The 18828-nt window shown below is 33.3% G+C and overlaps 2 protein-coding genes across 6 annotated transcripts in view; one reads left to right on the forward strand and one right to left on the reverse strand.

Moving 5' to 3' along the window:
- LOC148614382 (uncharacterized) overlaps positions 1-2742 on the forward strand; it is a 115848-nt gene extending 113106 nt beyond the window's left edge. For all 4 annotated transcript variants that reach the window (XM_088588517.1, XM_088588514.1, XM_088588515.1 and 1 more), the window contains exon 19: positions 2019-2742. In XM_088588517.1, coding sequence (XP_088444643.1) covers positions 2019-2197 — 179 coding nt within the window. In that variant the 3' untranslated portion in view covers positions 2198-2742. The remainder of the gene's footprint in view (positions 1-2018) is intronic.
- A 4814-nt stretch (positions 2743-7556) lies between these two features.
- LOC148614384 (uncharacterized) lies at positions 7557-15639 on the reverse strand. Of its 2 annotated transcripts, none has more exons than XM_088588519.1 (4): positions 15589-15639; positions 14374-14531; positions 11213-11379; positions 7557-9306 (listed from the first exon to the last, which is right to left on the reverse strand). In XM_088588519.1, exons 3-4 carry the CDS (start codon positions 11303-11305, stop codon positions 8875-8877), a joined length of 525 nt encoding a protein of 174 aa, XP_088444645.1. In that variant the 5' UTR covers positions 11306-11379; positions 14374-14531; positions 15589-15639; the 3' UTR covers positions 7557-8874. The 2 variants fall into 2 exon arrangements, with proteins under 2 accessions (XP_088444645.1, XP_088444646.1); XM_088588520.1 differs by having other exon boundaries at positions 15546-15591.
- Positions 15640-18828: the final 3189 nt, after the last annotated feature.

Here is an 18828-nt window from a genome sequence, read left to right on the forward strand (position 1 = left end):
TTGCATGTTTGTAAACAGCAGTAATTATCTTTATACAATAGACTTAAATTTCTCAAACAAGGACAATAGATATCTAAACCGTCATTTTTTCTATGTTGATAGGGTAACCAAAATTTTACCTTGACACCAAGGCTATTGAATCATTAGTTTTCACTTGATTGTTTTCTAGTTTCATTCACCCTGTACCGAAGGTTTGGGTGGTATACGTGTCTTGTAACGCTATCCTGGATAACTTTATCAATGGTCGCTAAGCGTATAGTGAACACTGTTGTGATCATCCAGTCAGAAATTAACAGATATTGGTGGTTAACAATTTGATCGTTCAAAAATTGGATCCGAGGTCACAATTTTTTTCTAAGTACAATCATTGATATTCAGTTTTCTTGAACTTAGAATATTGTTTTTTTTCTATAAGTCCCCTGAAGTAGAGAAGCATTTTATGATGAATATACCACTCTATAATTGAAGCATAACTCGCCCCGTAATACGTTAGCTGTGTGACTACTGTACATGAAGTCCATGAAGTAGTTTAAACAGATATTTGACAAAGGAGAAGACACCCCTTTGTCATTTAAATGCCCGAGTATGTTGATGATGTTACAGTATTAATGTATGCAGGGTCTTTGCTGTAGATTTAGAACGGACGAGAAATTTGGAGCATATTAGTTGATAATATGCAAAGAAGTTGGGTATAATAAAATACTTACTGCAATTAAATCCATAATTTATTGCGATATTTTATTATTGCGTAAAATGCGACTGGTTTAAAATCGCCATAATAAAATCTTGCATTATTGATTTTACTGCTCAAAGTCGAAAAATTAAAATTACAGTGGGACTAAAATGACAAAATCTCATAATTAATACGGACAATAATGTCTGACCTTACAGTAATTGAATTGAGTAGTAGATGATTTAATTTGAAGAAACGTTAGGACAGTTGAACTTGATATATCCTGTATCTACTACATCTATAGGGTCTATTGTTATTGACTGTATACAGTTTATACTTACCTTTATCAGCTGGCTTCAGTTACTTTTACCATATATAAAGATGCTATCAACTGAACATATATTTCTTAATAAGAATGGCGAGGTCATGTATACATCATGATTTGTGCAATATGGTTGAAATTAGTGACAACAATCTTCGGAGAACCCATTACACAAAAGAAGGTTCATCAATAGGTGTGAATACCACGAAGGCCATCATTTGTGACCAATCTCTGTTGAATTAGTTTTAAGTGCTCTTTATTATGTGACATTATGCCTTTGAGGCCGGAGGATGATCCTCCCCAAGTGGCTATCAAATCAAATGATGCAGTTTACATAATCCTCCTCCGATGTTATACCTGAAGGGTCCTTCATAGAGGTATAAAATGGTGGCGTACTTTTCTTCTGATTGTAATGCTCTAATGTTGGTATAGAAAGTAAAACCCTTTGTAATTGTGATAATTCATTTTACTTAATTGTATGGCTAAAAGAACGAGAAGACTACCTCGACACATCTTGTTAAGGTGACAGTTCGTACCAATTAAGTTGGAGGTACTTTATACCATTATATTCGGTAATCTGGTTTCACTTGTGTGTCCAAAAAGTACAATATCATTGTATGTAATTTATTTTGATTATCTCATTTTACAGTTTTGTATATGTATATTGATGTCCAGTAGAGTTTGTCGATTTAGTTCATGAGAAATTTAGATGAAATATCTTATAAACATATTATTATTCTATAAGCTATATGCTGCTAGTCTTTTATTATATACCCCATTTATGGTAGTAAATTGATTTTTAGGTGAGGGGTATGTACTGCAGTTTTTTTTAATCTTAGAGTAAACACTCGCGTGTCTATGGTCTTAATTTGTATATTAAGTGGTGTCTGTATAGTTTTGGGGTCTTTTCGGTGTTGTTTTCATTAGCATTTGAAAAGACGTTCTTGGTTTTTTTTAAAATGGGATGTATTTCTGGAAATGTACCATTTACTCATTTACTAATGTATTTTTTTTTAATTTCAGAAGAAGATATTTCCTTAACGGAAGACGAGTTGCGAGAAAGTTTGCAAAATGGCAACATCACTGAGGCTCAAGTGATAGAGGCATGTCAAGTTGAGATGGAGGGAGTAGAGGAACATCCTGTTATGAATATTGAAGGTGATATTGATGGTGACGATGGACTTACTATGTCATTAACTTGATAGTATCCAAAAATCTTTGAAGAGGAAAATTCAAATGTCAATGGACAAGCTACAATCGTAGTCCAGAGAAAGTGGCACAATACGTCGCAAAACGCAATAACAACGTAATGTTATGTATCATATGGCACGGAAAGTCACTTAACGCAAGAACAAGTTTCTGTAATGTACCAGTGATAAGAAGTTATATGGTAATGAAAAATCAACTGTGAATTTGGTAAAAGTAACTGACTGGTGGTACTAAAGGGAAATTCGATAAATAAGCCTTCAAAAGGAAGAACTTTAAATCCAAGAGAATTTTGTTTTCATAATGAAACACAACTGATTTTATTCTGATGCATAAATACAAAAATACCAATCATATCTGGGGATACTTTCAAGATTTTTTTTCCGTAGAATTAAAATCATCATTTTGAATTGAAACAGCATCAATACACGCGTTTATTTGTTAAAATCCTGTATAATTGAATGGTTTCTTGTATTATGTTTAAATTATTTTGCATTTTGCTGAGAACAAATTGTTGAAGAATAAAGATATTGAGTATGAGGTTTCTTTTTTTCACATTGTCAAATTACAATGCATATATCACTATACATTATTCTCCTACCTGACGTTTTAAGTACAACCAGTACTAGAACAAATAATTGAAAAAAAAAACATCATCAATGTTGCTTAAATGTGCAGTCAAAACCAGAAAACTATGATCTGGCAAAATTGTGTGTAATGACACTTCATATTATAAAAAAACACGAATGGTGGTTGTTTGGAGTACTTGGTATCAGACAGGGTGTTTGCGTATCATCAATGATATTACCGTATTGAATTCGCAATTAACCTGATATTTTATTGAAAGACAATGTTATCAGAACTGTTTGTCTTGTGTCCCAAACAAATGATAGTTGGAAGATACCTATTCTAGAACATTATATAATAATAGAGGATACCCAAGTAATTGTTGTAAAAGTGATGGGAAGTCGGTTACCTTGTTTGAAGCGACCCTTTAATAGCAGTCATCCTATACCATCGATCTCTTTCATCTCGCAACTGAATGTGTGATCAAATACCGTTTGATGTGTTTTGTACCAATATAACCGAAACGACAAGGCTTTGTTTTAGTGCAACCCAATGTAGCGGGTATTCTTTTGTATATGTCTGATTTTGCCGCGAAAAGTCGATCGTGTGAGTAGTCAAAGAGACTAATGAAAATCGTTATCACTTTCATGCATTTGCATAATGAACTCGAACTTTCGATTTTGCTGACCTTAACACAAATTTTAGCTGATCCTGTCTATCAAAGTGACCATCACTTTTCAGTCCAATTCTCTTGTAAATCGAAAATCATTAAGAACAATGCATAGTTAAGAACAATACTGAAAGCTCGTGAAAGAACAATTGAATGCATATCAGATAGCGATAACGTTCCGATGCATCAAATTGGCTTTTACTTTTTGTTTTGTATTTAATTCTTTGTTTCTCTTCATCTTTAACCGTCAGTGAAAAGATCGAATTCATTTGTTTCTATGGAAAAAATGTGAAGTAAGAAAAATTTTCACGCCTCCTTAGCGGCGACAAACAAAATACCTTCATTGGGATTTTCTCACCTCAGCTATTTCCTCTGTGATTTATCTCGGTAAGTTTGAAGAATTTAGTAAATGAAAGATACCAAACCTGTTGTGGTAAAACAATGGTATCGGGGAAATCCTTGGATTGTATGATCGCTGGCCGACATCAAAATATGTAGACAATTTTACCTTTAATGCACATGCATGCAATAAATGCTAATGCCCAAGATGCATTCTCAGCCTGATAAAATGCTCTTTTTTATTATTGAGCTGCGTTTTATTGTTCGAAGTGCAGGTTTTGCACCCTATACCCGTTCTTTGAGATGAATATCTTTTTAATGTGTGCACTTGATTACAAAAATGTCTTTTTTACAAAAATCTGTTAAAAATCAAATAATCGGTACAATCTTTAAGTGATAGAAGAACGTTAAAATCAATCTATCATCATCCGATGACTCGAATCGGTGATAGTAACTAACATTAGCTATTCACACTTTGTTTTGCTCCTACATCCAAGCTTTGATCAAAACGATTTCGATCTGTGTTTTTTTTTCTGTTTTTCTGTCCATTACGGGCAAATAAGATTCGCAGAGAACTTGTTTCCATTGCAATGGGTTCTGAACATCATTAAACGTAGAAAAATGTAAACAGATTTTTTTCCCTAGTTATCTCTCAATCAATGCAACAGATGTATATGTTCCTTTTATACGTACATACATATTCGTCATTTGTGAATGCCGCCATACCTTTTCTTTGTGTAATGCTGTCGCTGTCGATATGGACGGTGGCTTTAGGGTGTAGGTGTTGGACCTCTTCCCATCCTGGGCCTTTTTTGTTACAAATGTTTATTTCGTTCAAAAATTTGACAAAAATGAGCATACAGTAGTCTGAAATCCCTTTTGGTAAATATCTGGGTCCGCTCAGCTTTCAAGTTGGTTTAAGGAGGTAGACCTAGGGTACGGGACATGACTCTTGAAATCAGTGATATGTTTGTATCATATTAAATTTCACCAGAGCATATCAAGCCTTTATTTGAAACAGAATGGAATTAGTCCAAGTTACGTTGATGCTTAAATGAGATTGATGTAAAATGTTTAATACAAACGTTCCGATGATTTGTCAGAGTTGTGTCCCTTGCCCTAGGTCTACCTCCTTAAGTGCCATAAAGATCGATCCGTATTCCTTCATCTGTCAGACACTTGCTGAATTTCTCGTACCTTTATTTTTATATGAATGACCAAGAAAATATCATCATCTCCCTAATATACAGGAAAATAATAAGGAAACATAGGCGGTAAAGATGATGTATCTACCACGTTTGTAGCATAATGGTGTTCAACCTGATAAAATTATTTCATAAAACCACCGCGAAGCGAATTTCATGTTTCGAATTTTTTTCATAGAAGAGTATTACATGTGGTAGTTTTTGTAATCGTTTGTCAAGCACTCATTTAAACATATCAATCTGTACATATAGTTTTCGAAAATTTTCGGTAAGAAATAAGCAACAACTATTTTAATATATTGATGTACTACTTTATCTCAATGTAGATTTTCATCACTTAAGTGGGTGTCTATGTAGAACCCAGGCGTCGGTTTCACAAAAAGTCGTAAGTGTGAAATTGATCGTAAATCATGACGTCACAGTGCTATTTTAGTTTATGACGTCATTACTTACGATCAACTTTACACTTACGTCTTTTTGTGAAATCGAGACCAGGCAGTTCCTATGATACGGATGGTACATGGTAAATTTTATCCCACTGAATTGTTCGTCTCTAATGCTTATAGCATATGTATGCCAAGTAGTACGAAGCTTTTTCTTTTTAAATTGACGATGGATGGCTCAGAAAGCGATTTTAAAGTTATCTAAGAAAGAAACCAAATTTTGCCCCCAAAAAAGTTGTTTCCCTTCTTTAATGAATTTCAATGTTTTATATGTAATTCTTTGCAGTTAATCAAAAACCAACACTCAGCCTTGAGAAAGGATGTATTTGCGATATGTAACGAACATTTTTTAAAAACAAAATTTGCTATGTGCCACCCACTGCCTGATTTTGCATGTATGCCCTCTTAACTGCTAGTTCTTATCAACCACAATTCGAAATTCATTCATTTGAGACTGGATGTTAATAATCTGTTTATTAAAAGCAAATTTTAGAACATAATATGCTGGAGATAAGCATTTCTAAATCGGTACTATAGTTAATAAACATAGTTTTCAATCATTGGTCATTATTTCAGTTTAATGATCGATGTGAAACGATTTATATTTTCGATATTCATCTTATTTATAGTCATGCTGGTTTGTGTTCGCTAGTACTTTCATGTGTTATAGTGTAGATAAAATTCAAAAATTTACCATTTCAGCTCTGAATTTTAAAACAAAATCGGCTTTGACATTTCTTGGTGCATTTAATAAGGTACATTTTACTATTTTTGAGGAGGTAAATTGTTTAATACCACGCGCATGCGTGGTACGTACTGGTATACACATACTGTCATGCATGCACCCGATAATACAAATTAAAAGCTTGATAATCGATCCTAATTCGGTCGCATTTCAAGTAGCAAATTATCCTGATCTATCGTATACTTATCGACCAAACTCAATGATTTAGATATTTCAGATCGAAATCTAATCGAGAAATGATACCGTATCGAAAAGTGCGGATAATGAATTAGACTGAAAAAAAGCGGGTAATGTATATTTTTCGAACGCCATTAGTTGTTGTAATCTTTCTCAGTCATGTATTAAAACTTATCAATCTTTTACATTTAGTTTTCTAACATTTTAGATAAGAAATAAGCAACAACTACTTTCGTAATAATCGATGAATAATAATTACTTAATAAAATCAATCACCTTTGCTGTAAATGCATCCGCCGTCACCGTATAAGAAACATCATTGTCGGTCAATAATTTTACGAAGAAGTAATCGACGATTTATTTGATCGATTACTATATCCGGGGAATAATTCTACTTATTTTTTCGTGTATACTTATTATCAGGGAAGTAATTATACACATAGAGTTTTTGCTTAAAAACTTTATATGCTTGATTGAATTAAAATCTATTACTGTTTTTGATTTTCAGGCATTTGGATCCAAGGTCAAGACAAGGTAACTGTGACTAAAAATAGATTTTTTTCTGAACTGGACGAATTCAAGCGCTGCTTTCAAACTTACCACGATAAAGTACATGTTATACACTTCTATGAAGAAAGATTTGAAATTCTTGGAGGTTTTATGAAAATGTTCTACCTAGTTCAACATTATACCACCAACGTGGTAGATACATCATCTTTACCGCCTATGTTTCCCATCTTATTTTCCTGTACATTAGGGAGAAGAAGATATTTTTCTTGTCATTCATAAAAAATAAAGGTACTCGTGAAAGAGATTAGTTATCTGATCAATACTTTGCCGAACTTTATTATCAAATAAAAAACACGGTTTTCACACGACATTTTGGATTTTTTCAGTGTAATCTTAAAGGTAATTTTCTGTGATTTCTTTCAAAACTGAAAGAATTGGTGAATGTCAAGAAGAAAAATGCAATCAGCTGACACATCATCTTCGATCTTGGTAATTCGTTTACAGATCTGACGAATCATCAGATTTTATCGCCTTATCACACGTTTTTATCGTCCTTTTGTAAAGGTTTTGTCATGATGGGATGATGTCAAGGGTAGAAATCTTAAATCGACCGTAATTTTTTACAACAAAGAGAAAAAGGCTTATTTTATATCTCTTGTACTGAGTAACATCTCATTTGTGTGGAGACATTCCGGTGAACATTACTTGTGTGTAGTCGTGCTAAATAAGATGTCCTAATTCTTTTTCAAAATATGAGTCAAAATCTAAACAGTTTGATATCTTGGTACAAAGAGATATATGCGGGTACCAGGTGCGAGGGACAGTTCAGACGCATTGACAAATTGACATCATGAATAGTAGATAAATAGATTTTCATAAGTCCAACTTCAAAAATTGGTTTTTAATTTGCAAAACTTTTGACTCATTATGTTATTATCTCTGCCTAATATCCATTGATGCTCAGTATATTGCCCATTGTATGCAATTTGTATACATGTATATGGGGGGTCAAATCAAATCGTCTTGATAAGGTCCATTGTATATTATCAGAACCTTCCCGTGATTAGTTCGCCTGTATGGACAATTTTTGGGGTCCAATTGCCCGCCCGTAAAAATGTTATATTTCGATTAAAACTAGTACTAGATTTGGCGGATTTTTTCACTATCAAATATCGGAATGTAAGTATAACAGTAAGTAGACTACCACGTGAATTTTATGTATGTTCACTTGTTCATTATATAGCTAGAAACATTTCATTAGCTAGGTTAAGGTCGAGGGCTTTCGGGTCATGTGTCCCAATTCAGCGAAGAAAAGAACTTGTGTCCGTTTTTCCTGTCAGGCTACGCTTGTCTTCGTAATTGTCTGGTTTCACTGGTCAATTATATTTCTCATCCAAATATATCTTTACTGTTCATGCTGGTATCAACATTTAAAATTATTGTCATGAACCAATATCGTTGATACTGTAGCTCGTCATATTAACCTATTGTCCTGCATAATAAATCTGTCCGTAAAACATGCCAGCAACTATGTCCACCTGTTGTAACGGAACCTCTCCATCTCAATAGATGTAAATTGCTTTTTGGATGATGCTGTTAGGAACAACATAAAATCATAATAGATTAGTTTTGTTTACACCTCCCTTTTTGATGGAGATTTTGTGATATGGAGTTTTCTTGTATGTTCAGGGATATTGTCATTAAACATTTATTTATCCAGACAAAACACGTGTAATGTATACCTAAACAAAATTCCTGCTTTGATGTAGTTTTTTATCGAAAGGCGACAGAGAAATGGAATGTACTTAGGACCAACCGTGTGAAAACGAACTCGTCCTTACGAGGTTAACAACCATGGTCATTTAGCTTAATTGTACAATTTCCTGATATGAAGTGAGGAAATTGCCTTCGCTTTTATTGCTTTAATCTACACAAGGATGGTCAGTTTGTAAGTGCGTTCAATATGCTTCGTTGAAATCTTGAATTAACAGATATAGAAGATCCACAAAGCAAATTATCAAGGCTTTGGCTTCATTAATATATCGAGTACTGTTTCATCATCGTCAAGCTGTCCGGGCTTCATCAATATATCGTGTACCGTATCACCAACGTCAAGCCGTACGGGCTTCATCAATATATCGAGTACCGTATCACCATCGTCAAGCTCTCCGGGCTTCATCAATATATCGAGTACTGTATCGCCATCGTCAAGCTGTCCGGGCTTCATCAATATATCGAGTACCGTATCACCATCGTCAAGCTGTCCGGGCTTCATCAATATATCGAGTACTGTCTCAACATCGTCAAACTGTCCGGGCTTCATCAATATATTAAGTACCGTATCACCATCGTCAAGCTGTCCGGGCTTCATCAATATATCGAGTACCGTATCAACATCGTCAAGCTGTCCGGGCTTCAATGTGTCGAGTAACGTATCATCATCGTCAAGCTGTCCGATGTGAGAAGGGAAATAAACAAACTTGAAATGATTATTATTTTTAAACAATACCTTTATTCATGTAAAAAATATTAAGTCCCCGTATTGCTTTCGTTAATAGTTATGGTGTGCCCAAATATTTACTAAATACATGTATGAGAACAAATATGATCATGGATTGTCTTTATAACAGATCCCTGTCCTTCGTCACAAATTTATAATTACGCACGACAGTAGATGTGATATAAAGGTCGTACTTGGTGGCTTTTTATCTATTGCCCATTCGATTGTAAAGATATAGCCAATAAATTATGTTATAAGACCTCTAAGATAGAAACATGCTTTAATTTACCAATCAAATTGACCACAGCTATGACAAAAGCCGATGGCAAATGACCGCCCGCATTCTTAGTTGCGTTTCTAGGCGAAGTGGTGCCAAAACGTAATTCTGTGGTATGTTATGATGCAATAAATTTAGCCAAATACGTAAATAAGTAAAATCAGTAATATTATAAGTATAAATTCGTACGTACGCAGTATATAAAAATGCTGTAAACCGGAGCTTCGTTTATTTAATACCGGTAAAGATATACGAAGTGGGAGAACTGGATAATGATAGTCAAGTTGTCCAATTATTTTAAGCAACTATGCAAATCTTTACATGTAATATGTTTGCGAGGTCTGAAGCTTTTGACAAAATTAAGATGTTTCAAATTAAAACTACCCATAGAAATCAGGAGTCCCACGGAATCAAAAGAATATGTAATCTTTGTGAAGAAGGGATGGGAGATGAATTTCACATATTCTTCCAGTGTAAATATCCTACATTTAAGTATTTAAGATCTCGTTACTTCCAAGATTACTACTAAAAGCACCTAATTATGATTAAATTTGGTAGGTTATTATTTATCCGTAATGTTCAATAATACAAAAGAATGTTTACTATTTTACGAAAAAATGCTGCTATCATATGAAATTGAATGTGTGAAAATAAAAATGTGAATTTGTAGTTATTCATATATGATATTGAATGTTCTGTGTATTGTGTCTGTGTATTTGTTTTTTTTTTTTTTATTTATGTACATGTAAGTGTGTTTTTGTCCTTTTGTACACCTACTGTGTCGGAGGCTATCAATAAATCTTGTCTTGTCTTGAAGTAGCAGGAATATCACTGTAGCAACAATAATTTCAATAGTTTCATACTACAGGAAAAAATAAGCTTCAAGGTAAAAGATGTAAACAGCTAACCGATAGATCACTTTTCTTTATTAAAAATACATTCGTCGGATAATTGATTGATATTGAAACCGTAATAGCGTGGTCGGGAATGGACGAAGTCTAATTAGAATTTAATTTAAATTTTTGTGGAGAAATTCAACAGCACAATACTAATGTGATGGATTTCTATTAAAAAATTACTATACATCAACTAATCAAATTCCTCCATTAAGGACAAATGTTCTTCATTATTATCACCTCACATATTATTATCAAAATCAAAATGATTTAAAGGGTTATTCATCAAATAAAGTAAATACTTAGCATCCCCTACCGGCACGTGGCCCTTGTCAATTGTCTCGTAATTATCTGTTGTTTGATGTGTATTGGCCACGGTTACAGGTGACAGTACACCTGTATGCTAAATTGATTAATTAGGGGGCTTCCTTGTAGCAGCAGATGTTTTTACCTATGATTATTTACATCCAGACCATCAATTAGAAGGCAGATGGTAGCAATTTTTACCTTTAAAGTACTAAGGCAATACCTTTTTAGTACTATATAGATTTGTCGGATTGAAATTAAAATCTCCTACTATTTATATATTTTAGGTTAATCCCGTATTTCCGTTCCTGAAGATATTTTGAAAGTTTCATATTGTTTGGAAATACTTCTAAAAGTATTTATTAAATTTGCTTACTTGATCCGTTGATAGACAAAACCCATCTGTCAGACTCGAACCCGTGCTGTGAAATTCCATCATCCCCATTCGGTTGTTTCGGTCTTCTAACATTATCTTGTAGCAGGGATTACAGAAATGACTGTTGACATTATCTAAAATGTAGTGTTCTACATGTGGACCTCCGTCTGAAACAAATCATACATCAGGCATATTGTATGACTATGGAAGTATAACGTCTAGATAATATACTTAAATTCCATGGTATTACCAGACACTAGTCGTATGCTAGGCAAAATTTAAAAAAAACATGTCTGACCGGACAACTGATTTAAACACAAGGCCAAAAATGAAATAAAATGTGTGACCATGCAATAAATACCAGACCAACATTGAAATGAATTATTAAACCACAAATCATACAATAGCCCAAAATTGAAATAAAGGACTTAACAAAATTCATATACACGTTAGGCGCGATATTCGTCAGAACCCTAACAGAACGTCAGGATTACCAGCAACGCAAATGTCGTTTTTAGCTAGTGGGACTAGTGGCGGATCCAGACACTTTGAAAAGGAGGGGTGCCAGCCGGGGTTCCAGAGAAAAAATGGTGGGGATGCTAGAACATTATTTACCATTTTTTGTCAATTTTACACATGGAAATGAAAAAAAATCAAAAAAATGAGGGATACCACCCCCCCCCCTGCACCCGCCACTGGGACGATCTTGTAAGACTCCGACCAAGTGACGATGCTTTAATCTTATGTAACGTAAAAGGGATAAAAGATGGATTTTTATTAAAATGCAGAAAAATAACATTCTGAAAGATCATGAAATCAACCACTAAAGAAGCATTACCGAACAAACCATAGCTGTTAATTTCAGTCAGTCTCGTATTTCAGACCAAAATTGGAAGTGCGACAACCCTGTAAGCCTCAGTAAAATAGCGCATATTTCAAAACACTACGTAATGAGGGTAATCATGCTGAACAATTATTAATTTTAGCAAAATAGCAATTATTTAGTAATAAAATTATCACACTTTTTTATTTTAAATCTTCGTTCTTTGATTCTACAATCGGTTTGCCGTTCTCATTTTTTTCATACGGGACACATTTCCTCTTTTCATATAGAACGAATTATTTTTTTTCTGAAACATCATAAGAACATAATAGAATATTACCAAAATGACTACCAGAAACTTCTTGTTTAAGAAGGCAATGATATTAGGCATTTACTTGGGAATTGGTTTAGTATTATGATCAATGAAACAAGCAGGACAAGTTGATTTAAAAATTTATTTTTCTTAAATGTCCTTATATTCCAAAATAAATACAGAAGAAAGTGGTTCTTTCGCACGAAATGGCGATTATTTCGCTTGATTCTATCTATATGCGCCGATTATTCAATGAAGTACTAAAAGAGCGTGTATTGCCATACAACAGGCCAAAATCAAAAGAAAATGTTCAATTATTCGTCTTGATACCTTCTGGATGTTCGACAACATTTTTCTGTGTAGAATCCGTCTGGTCACTGATTTGTGTGAGGGAAATGTATTTTTGATCAGTATTTATTCAGCTATCGCATTATATTCCATACAGATAAAACAATAGCACAAAACGGCCAAAAAGGAAAAATACGTCTGCTTAGGGCTTAAAGGGATAGACAGGGAAACATTAAACAAATATTTTTTATTTGTCCTTCGGCAATATGAAAGTCAATGCCTGAAAGACATATTGTTTTGTGCAACTTCCGAAGCATAAATGACATGTGAACAGATTCAAAACTAAACTGCAAATAGTGCCTTTAAGTGACTTATTATTGAAATTAAGTGCATTTTGTACAAAGTTGAAAGCTTTAAAAAAAAAAAGGATTCTTTCCATGCCAAAGTAATCAAATAAGAGTTATTATACTCATTAAAATTGCATTTTACATGCAATTTTATGATGTTTACAGATATTTGTCCGAATTCCATCTTCTACAGTTACAGCATTTGTCGTTGAAGAAAAGGTACAAGAATTTAAAGAAAAAAACTAATAATAAGACTTATTTTTCTTTTGTGGACTTTAACTGTTCAAGAATTTTAAAAGGCGGAAAATAGCCTAGGTGATAAAATTAGCTCGCGAGGTTTACAACGTAAAGAACCTACCCGCCTTCCCAAAGTTCTACGCGAATATTCGTCACCCCAGATACGGGTCAGATATTTATTCATCACTTAAATCCTACCGACAAGGCCATCCTTGTTAATATTTTGGTAAACTAAAGAAAACGACAAAGGGTTAAGTTTCACTTTATCAATATAAAGTTAAAAATCCTTGGTTGGTATATATAGCTCATTTAGCCATTCAGAACACAGAAAAACAAGTGCTCGAAAAATAGCCCCAAAAATGCAAATTGATACATAGCATAATGTTGAAAACCGATAGTTCTGTAACTATATCTTAGTACATTATTATTTTAAAATGGAGTTTTTAACAGTTTTCTTAGAACAGTACACAGCGTGATGAGTCAGTTCAGAATAAAAATGTTTTATCCATTATTCGACACATTTAAATATTACAGGGAAAAAACAGGAAAAGCATACCATAATTGAAGATTTTTTAAAGTACTGAGGACATTTCTAAGAATTTTTTTAATATACAGATATTCGTCTGAATTTACTTGTACCTTGTGATATAAAATATTAGACGATATCGATAAAATGTCAAAATGAGTCTCCGACTAATATCAAATAGTAGTACCATGCTTTTTTCTTTTCTCTTGTCATTTTATAATCACTTAATACATATCATAATCGAACATCATACACTGTATCCCGAATGAATAATACTTTGTTGTACATTTGCAGTATTAAAAGACAAACGTGCGTCAATATGCTTCTTGTTCATTTTCAATTTGTAGTTGAATCAAATGTGGATCAACCAAAGTGTTTGGGAGTTGTCCCTCTTTAACAATATGATAAGTGTGTGTGTTCGACTTGCTCAATGGTACTGTTACATTTATTGCAAAGCAGCTGTGCTTCGTAGTCATATCATTAAATAACCAAATCTATCATATCAAACAATGAATACCGAAACTGAAGATTATTTGCAACTTTTGCACATTAAGAAACATATGGATGTCAATTTTGCACATGATACGTTATTTCCTGGATTCAGATGGATAAAATGCAGATACCAACCTGTTACAACTTTTTGCAGGTGTATAATTTCACAATACAGCGATGTTGTAACAAAGTAACTGGTCTAGGTAGGTTCATTGCATGTAAGAGACAACATGGGCTCGTGGCACCAGTCGATCCTGCCAACGGTATGTTAGAATCTAGATCGATCGTAATACCTAAAAGATGAATATAACAAGAATTCATCATAACGGGCAAATACAACAGCTGTTCTTTTTCCTTATCGTCTGGTTATTTATTAAAATTTTAATAATCCTACTTTAAAATATTTACTTTTTTCGTTTATTCTCTTCAAGTGTAGTCTGATTTACATAATCAAATAATATTAGTGATTTAAAAATCAGTTTCTAGAGATTTTGTCAAGTCAACAAAAATGTACTCCATCTGTTACCGTCCCAGGTAGCTTATAAAAAAATAAATGACTTTTAAAAGTGTACAATACACAGGAAATCAGACTTTCTTAAACGATCCTCTAATTTCAGTAAAAATATGTCGGGGTGTCGGAGGGTGTTTTATTACCGCAATATATTAACAAACTGGAGACTGAACTAATTCTCTTACAAGACAATATTAGGTTTTCGTCAATAAATGTCCCGTTTCAAAACTGTATCGTGGTTCAGAAGAAATTTATGGGTAGACTCGTCGATGAATTTTCTCGATTACTTCAACTTTCCACCTACAATCATTATTCATACTTGGCTGTGGTAACTAGTATTAGTCCATCAGCACTTAGATTAGAACTGTAATTATTTTATGCATCTCACTTTTACTTTTAACTGATGAAACTTATATGTCCACTATCACTACGTTTTACTATCTCGGACTTCATCTCACATAGTAATGAAATTAAAATGCTTATACGTCTGTTAATTACAGTTCATTTTTCACTACATAGCACTATACCATTTTCATACTATATACTACTGTCCGTTCCAAATTCGGATATATAGCAAATTCGCACCTTAAGAAGCAATTAGTACAAATTATTTGAAAATTATAAGAATTTAAAAAAGATGAGAATTCTAGATTTTTATCATGCCATGATTTTTTTTTTTTTTTTTTTTTTTTTTGTGGCTAAGCAAAATTTTCCTACGCCGTACGCCTCGATACCAAAACATAAAAATTACATGTATAGTTTTATCAAAATGCCATTGTCCACAAATTGTACTTACATTAAATGATGAGTTTTCTTTTTCAGTTTATTTATTTACTTACTTTTATTAACGCTACTTAAAGACAATAAATTTAAGTACACGTTAATTAACTGGTTAACTGCCAAATATGTGGCTACATTCGTTTCCGCATCTTATTAATTTATTATCAGTTATGACGCAGAAAGACACTTCGTAATAAGTACTTCTACTTTAATGTACAGAAGATAAGTTAGATAATGTTCAAAGTAGCCTTAAAATTGTAGTAATTTACCTTACAATAGTAAACTACTTGAACATGTTCGGCGAAATCAGGATTTCGGGAAAATTTACAAATCGTACTGTAATTTGATTTAGCGCAAAATTTGAAAAAAATAATATCTCGTTATGAATACGAGTATATAAAAACTGATATATTCATGGAGGAGATCGGGACATTTTGTAGTTTCGAGTGCATGACTAAATCAGTGCCAGACATTTAAATTTGAAAATTCGAAACCCAGGAGCGGATCTGGTGTATAAGATGATTCGTGTAATGCCAGATTTTTCTTATTTACACTTTGTAAGATAATAAATTGAACTATCTAAATGCATTCAGTGCTCGTTTCCATCTCCTTTGCATCAAGTGGTTCGGCCGGCCGGAGTCGGACCGTACGACCGTGGCGTCACGTGCTCCTTGACCGGCGCTTCAGGATACACAAATTGACCTACATCCTGTATATAGGGTTATGGTCAAGGCTTGAGTACTTTAAAGGCTATATCTAGTCTTGTATAGAGATAAAGAACTTAAACTTTGTCTTTTGCTGTTTGCTTAGTGATTTACGTCCACTTAACTGACCAATGGAATGACCCGGATGTCACAGCGACCCCTATGGCCAAATTTCTGCCGAGTCTTACATTTGTACCTCCCACCGTTTATCATGTGGTAGTAAGCTTATCTTGCTTTTCTTTACTTTCTTAGTTCATTTATAACACTTTACCTGTTTCTTAAAATGTAAATACAAATAAAATATCAAAAATTTCTAACACAAAGAATTCATTCGGTCTAAATACCTCAATCGGCGAGGCGAACGCTGCCGATTGGTTAGTTATCTGTAGACGAGTATGATAGAATTAATTTTTGCTGAACTATCACTTTCAGGTTCGATTATGATTTTTAAGGTCACAGTTTAAATATTTAGAAAATGACTGTCAAATCCTATGAATAAATCTTTTAGATCCTTTATCTATGGAGTGTGGGAAAGTTTTCAACTATATCTTTTCGCGGATTTATCTTCCTAGCTAAAAAGAAAACAATATACTTATTTCACTTCACTGGTATAATTCTGTGACCGTGATTAAAGAATCAATATTTTGGGCGGTTCTGTATACGAAAAAAGACTATGACTCGAATACTTAGCCAGGCATTCTAAGGTTTTTCGTTTTGGTAGATTTAGAAGTCGAGCTTATAATGCTTTTTAATAAGTCAGAATCGCCGGTCAAAATAACATGTGTCAAGAAAACGGATTAACAAGACATTAACAATAGTAGCAGTTTTTGTAAGACTTCTATATCTTCCGGTCCCGGGTCAGACCAATCGGTTTTGATGGTCTGCAACATGTCCAGTAAAATAACGATCGGCACACTTTATAGCTATATTATAAAAAAGATTCATTGTGTAATTAAAGTAATCAGATAAGTGGGCTGAAAAGATGATTAAAACAAAGTCTAGGCTCTCTATCCACAAAATCCGGAGGTTAACTGGGCGGTCTCTTCAAATTGACATTTCGAAGGGAAGAATCACCATTTTCAGCACGTGACCATATCCGCTTGTGGAAAACCGCACATTAGTTTCGTCTATACTATCGAATTCATCTGTGTACTTTTAATAGAAGGCAAAACTGCATCTAGTAAGTATCCGGGAAGCAGTTATTCTTAAAAAATCATTTTAACATAATTACACACACAAATTACAATTACATGGCATGCACTAAAATTAAAATTGCCAGTAGCCCTGTATAGATATACAAAGAGTGTGGGTTGTTCATTTTATATTCAGAACCTTTCTTTTTGAGATTTATCCAAAAAAAATCCGCGCCTTTGATGTTTTTTTTTCATCTTGTACATTTCTCCTAGATACTTGTAAGCACGGACAATATACGGAAGGTTTAATTGGAATTACCTCCCTTTGATCACAAAATTACAATTATGTACAGCTGTAACTTGTATAATGCATGTACATGTTATCGGTTAATGTGATAATTTAGATTGCTTTTTTTAATGGTACAAGTCATCATATTTTGTTACATTGTTAAATCTGTCTTTTGTCACATTAGACCAGAGTAAATACAGTTAGCTGCATTCACGTGGTAAGTAATACATGCATTGGAAATCAATGTAATGATAATTGTATAAAATTAGACACTAATTAATTAGTTCCACAGTAGTTTACTGAATGGCAGGTTGATAGTAGCCACAGCTCATCACGCTGAGTTAATCCCATGTGCTCGAATTATTCAGAGCATAAAATTACAATTAATATATTCAACTCTCTTGTCAAAATAAAATGATGCAAATTGATTAATTTGCCTATATCACGCATTACTTGTTAGATTTTTTACATAATCCCCAAATTTTCACGCTGGGTTTGTACTCAAAATTTCGCAGTACAGAGTAAATATTGAATTGTGTTACTTTATAATTTGCCCTGACATACATTTATATATACACGTTTATTACATATGTATACTTAAAAAATATTTCTTCGATATCTGAGGGCAAATTAATAAGGAATCAAATTACAGTGCTTTAATTGCCCTACTTAATCCGTGTTTAGGTCAATCCGTAATCCGGCTCAACCTGACATTGAACTGTTAAGTATTTTGGTGGGCTTGACGCCGTCATTTAGTTCTTATTTCTTCATTTATTTAACTCGTCATCTTCCTATTCATTCTGTTTTGTTTTGTTTTTTGTTGTTTTGTTGTTTTTTTTTTTGTTGTTTTTTTTTATTCAGTATTTTTTGTTTGTTTGTTTGTTTGTTTTTGTTGCCATTATTTTCATTCGAACATGTATTTTATGATTTTATGTATAATATGTATTCTTAGTACTATGTATAAGGAACCAAATTCTAGAAGAAATTTATTAAAATTACGGAAGTGTCCGAACTGGCCGCAAAATGCCCAAATATCATTCTCCCCATAGTGATTGCAATGTTATGTAAATTGCAAAATGTGTTGACAATGTAGGCCAAAACTAAAACCTGTCTTCTTATCCTCATTAAACATGTAGTAAAATGAAACGGGTACATGACTTCTACTACCCTACC

Source organism: Perna viridis, chromosome 6, assembly GCF_037379345.1.
Source record: "Perna viridis isolate PV_CMFRI_1.1 ecotype Kerala chromosome 6, ASM3737934v1, whole genome shotgun sequence".
NCBI classification, from domain to species: domain Eukaryota; kingdom Metazoa; phylum Mollusca; class Bivalvia; order Mytilida; family Mytilidae; genus Perna; species Perna viridis.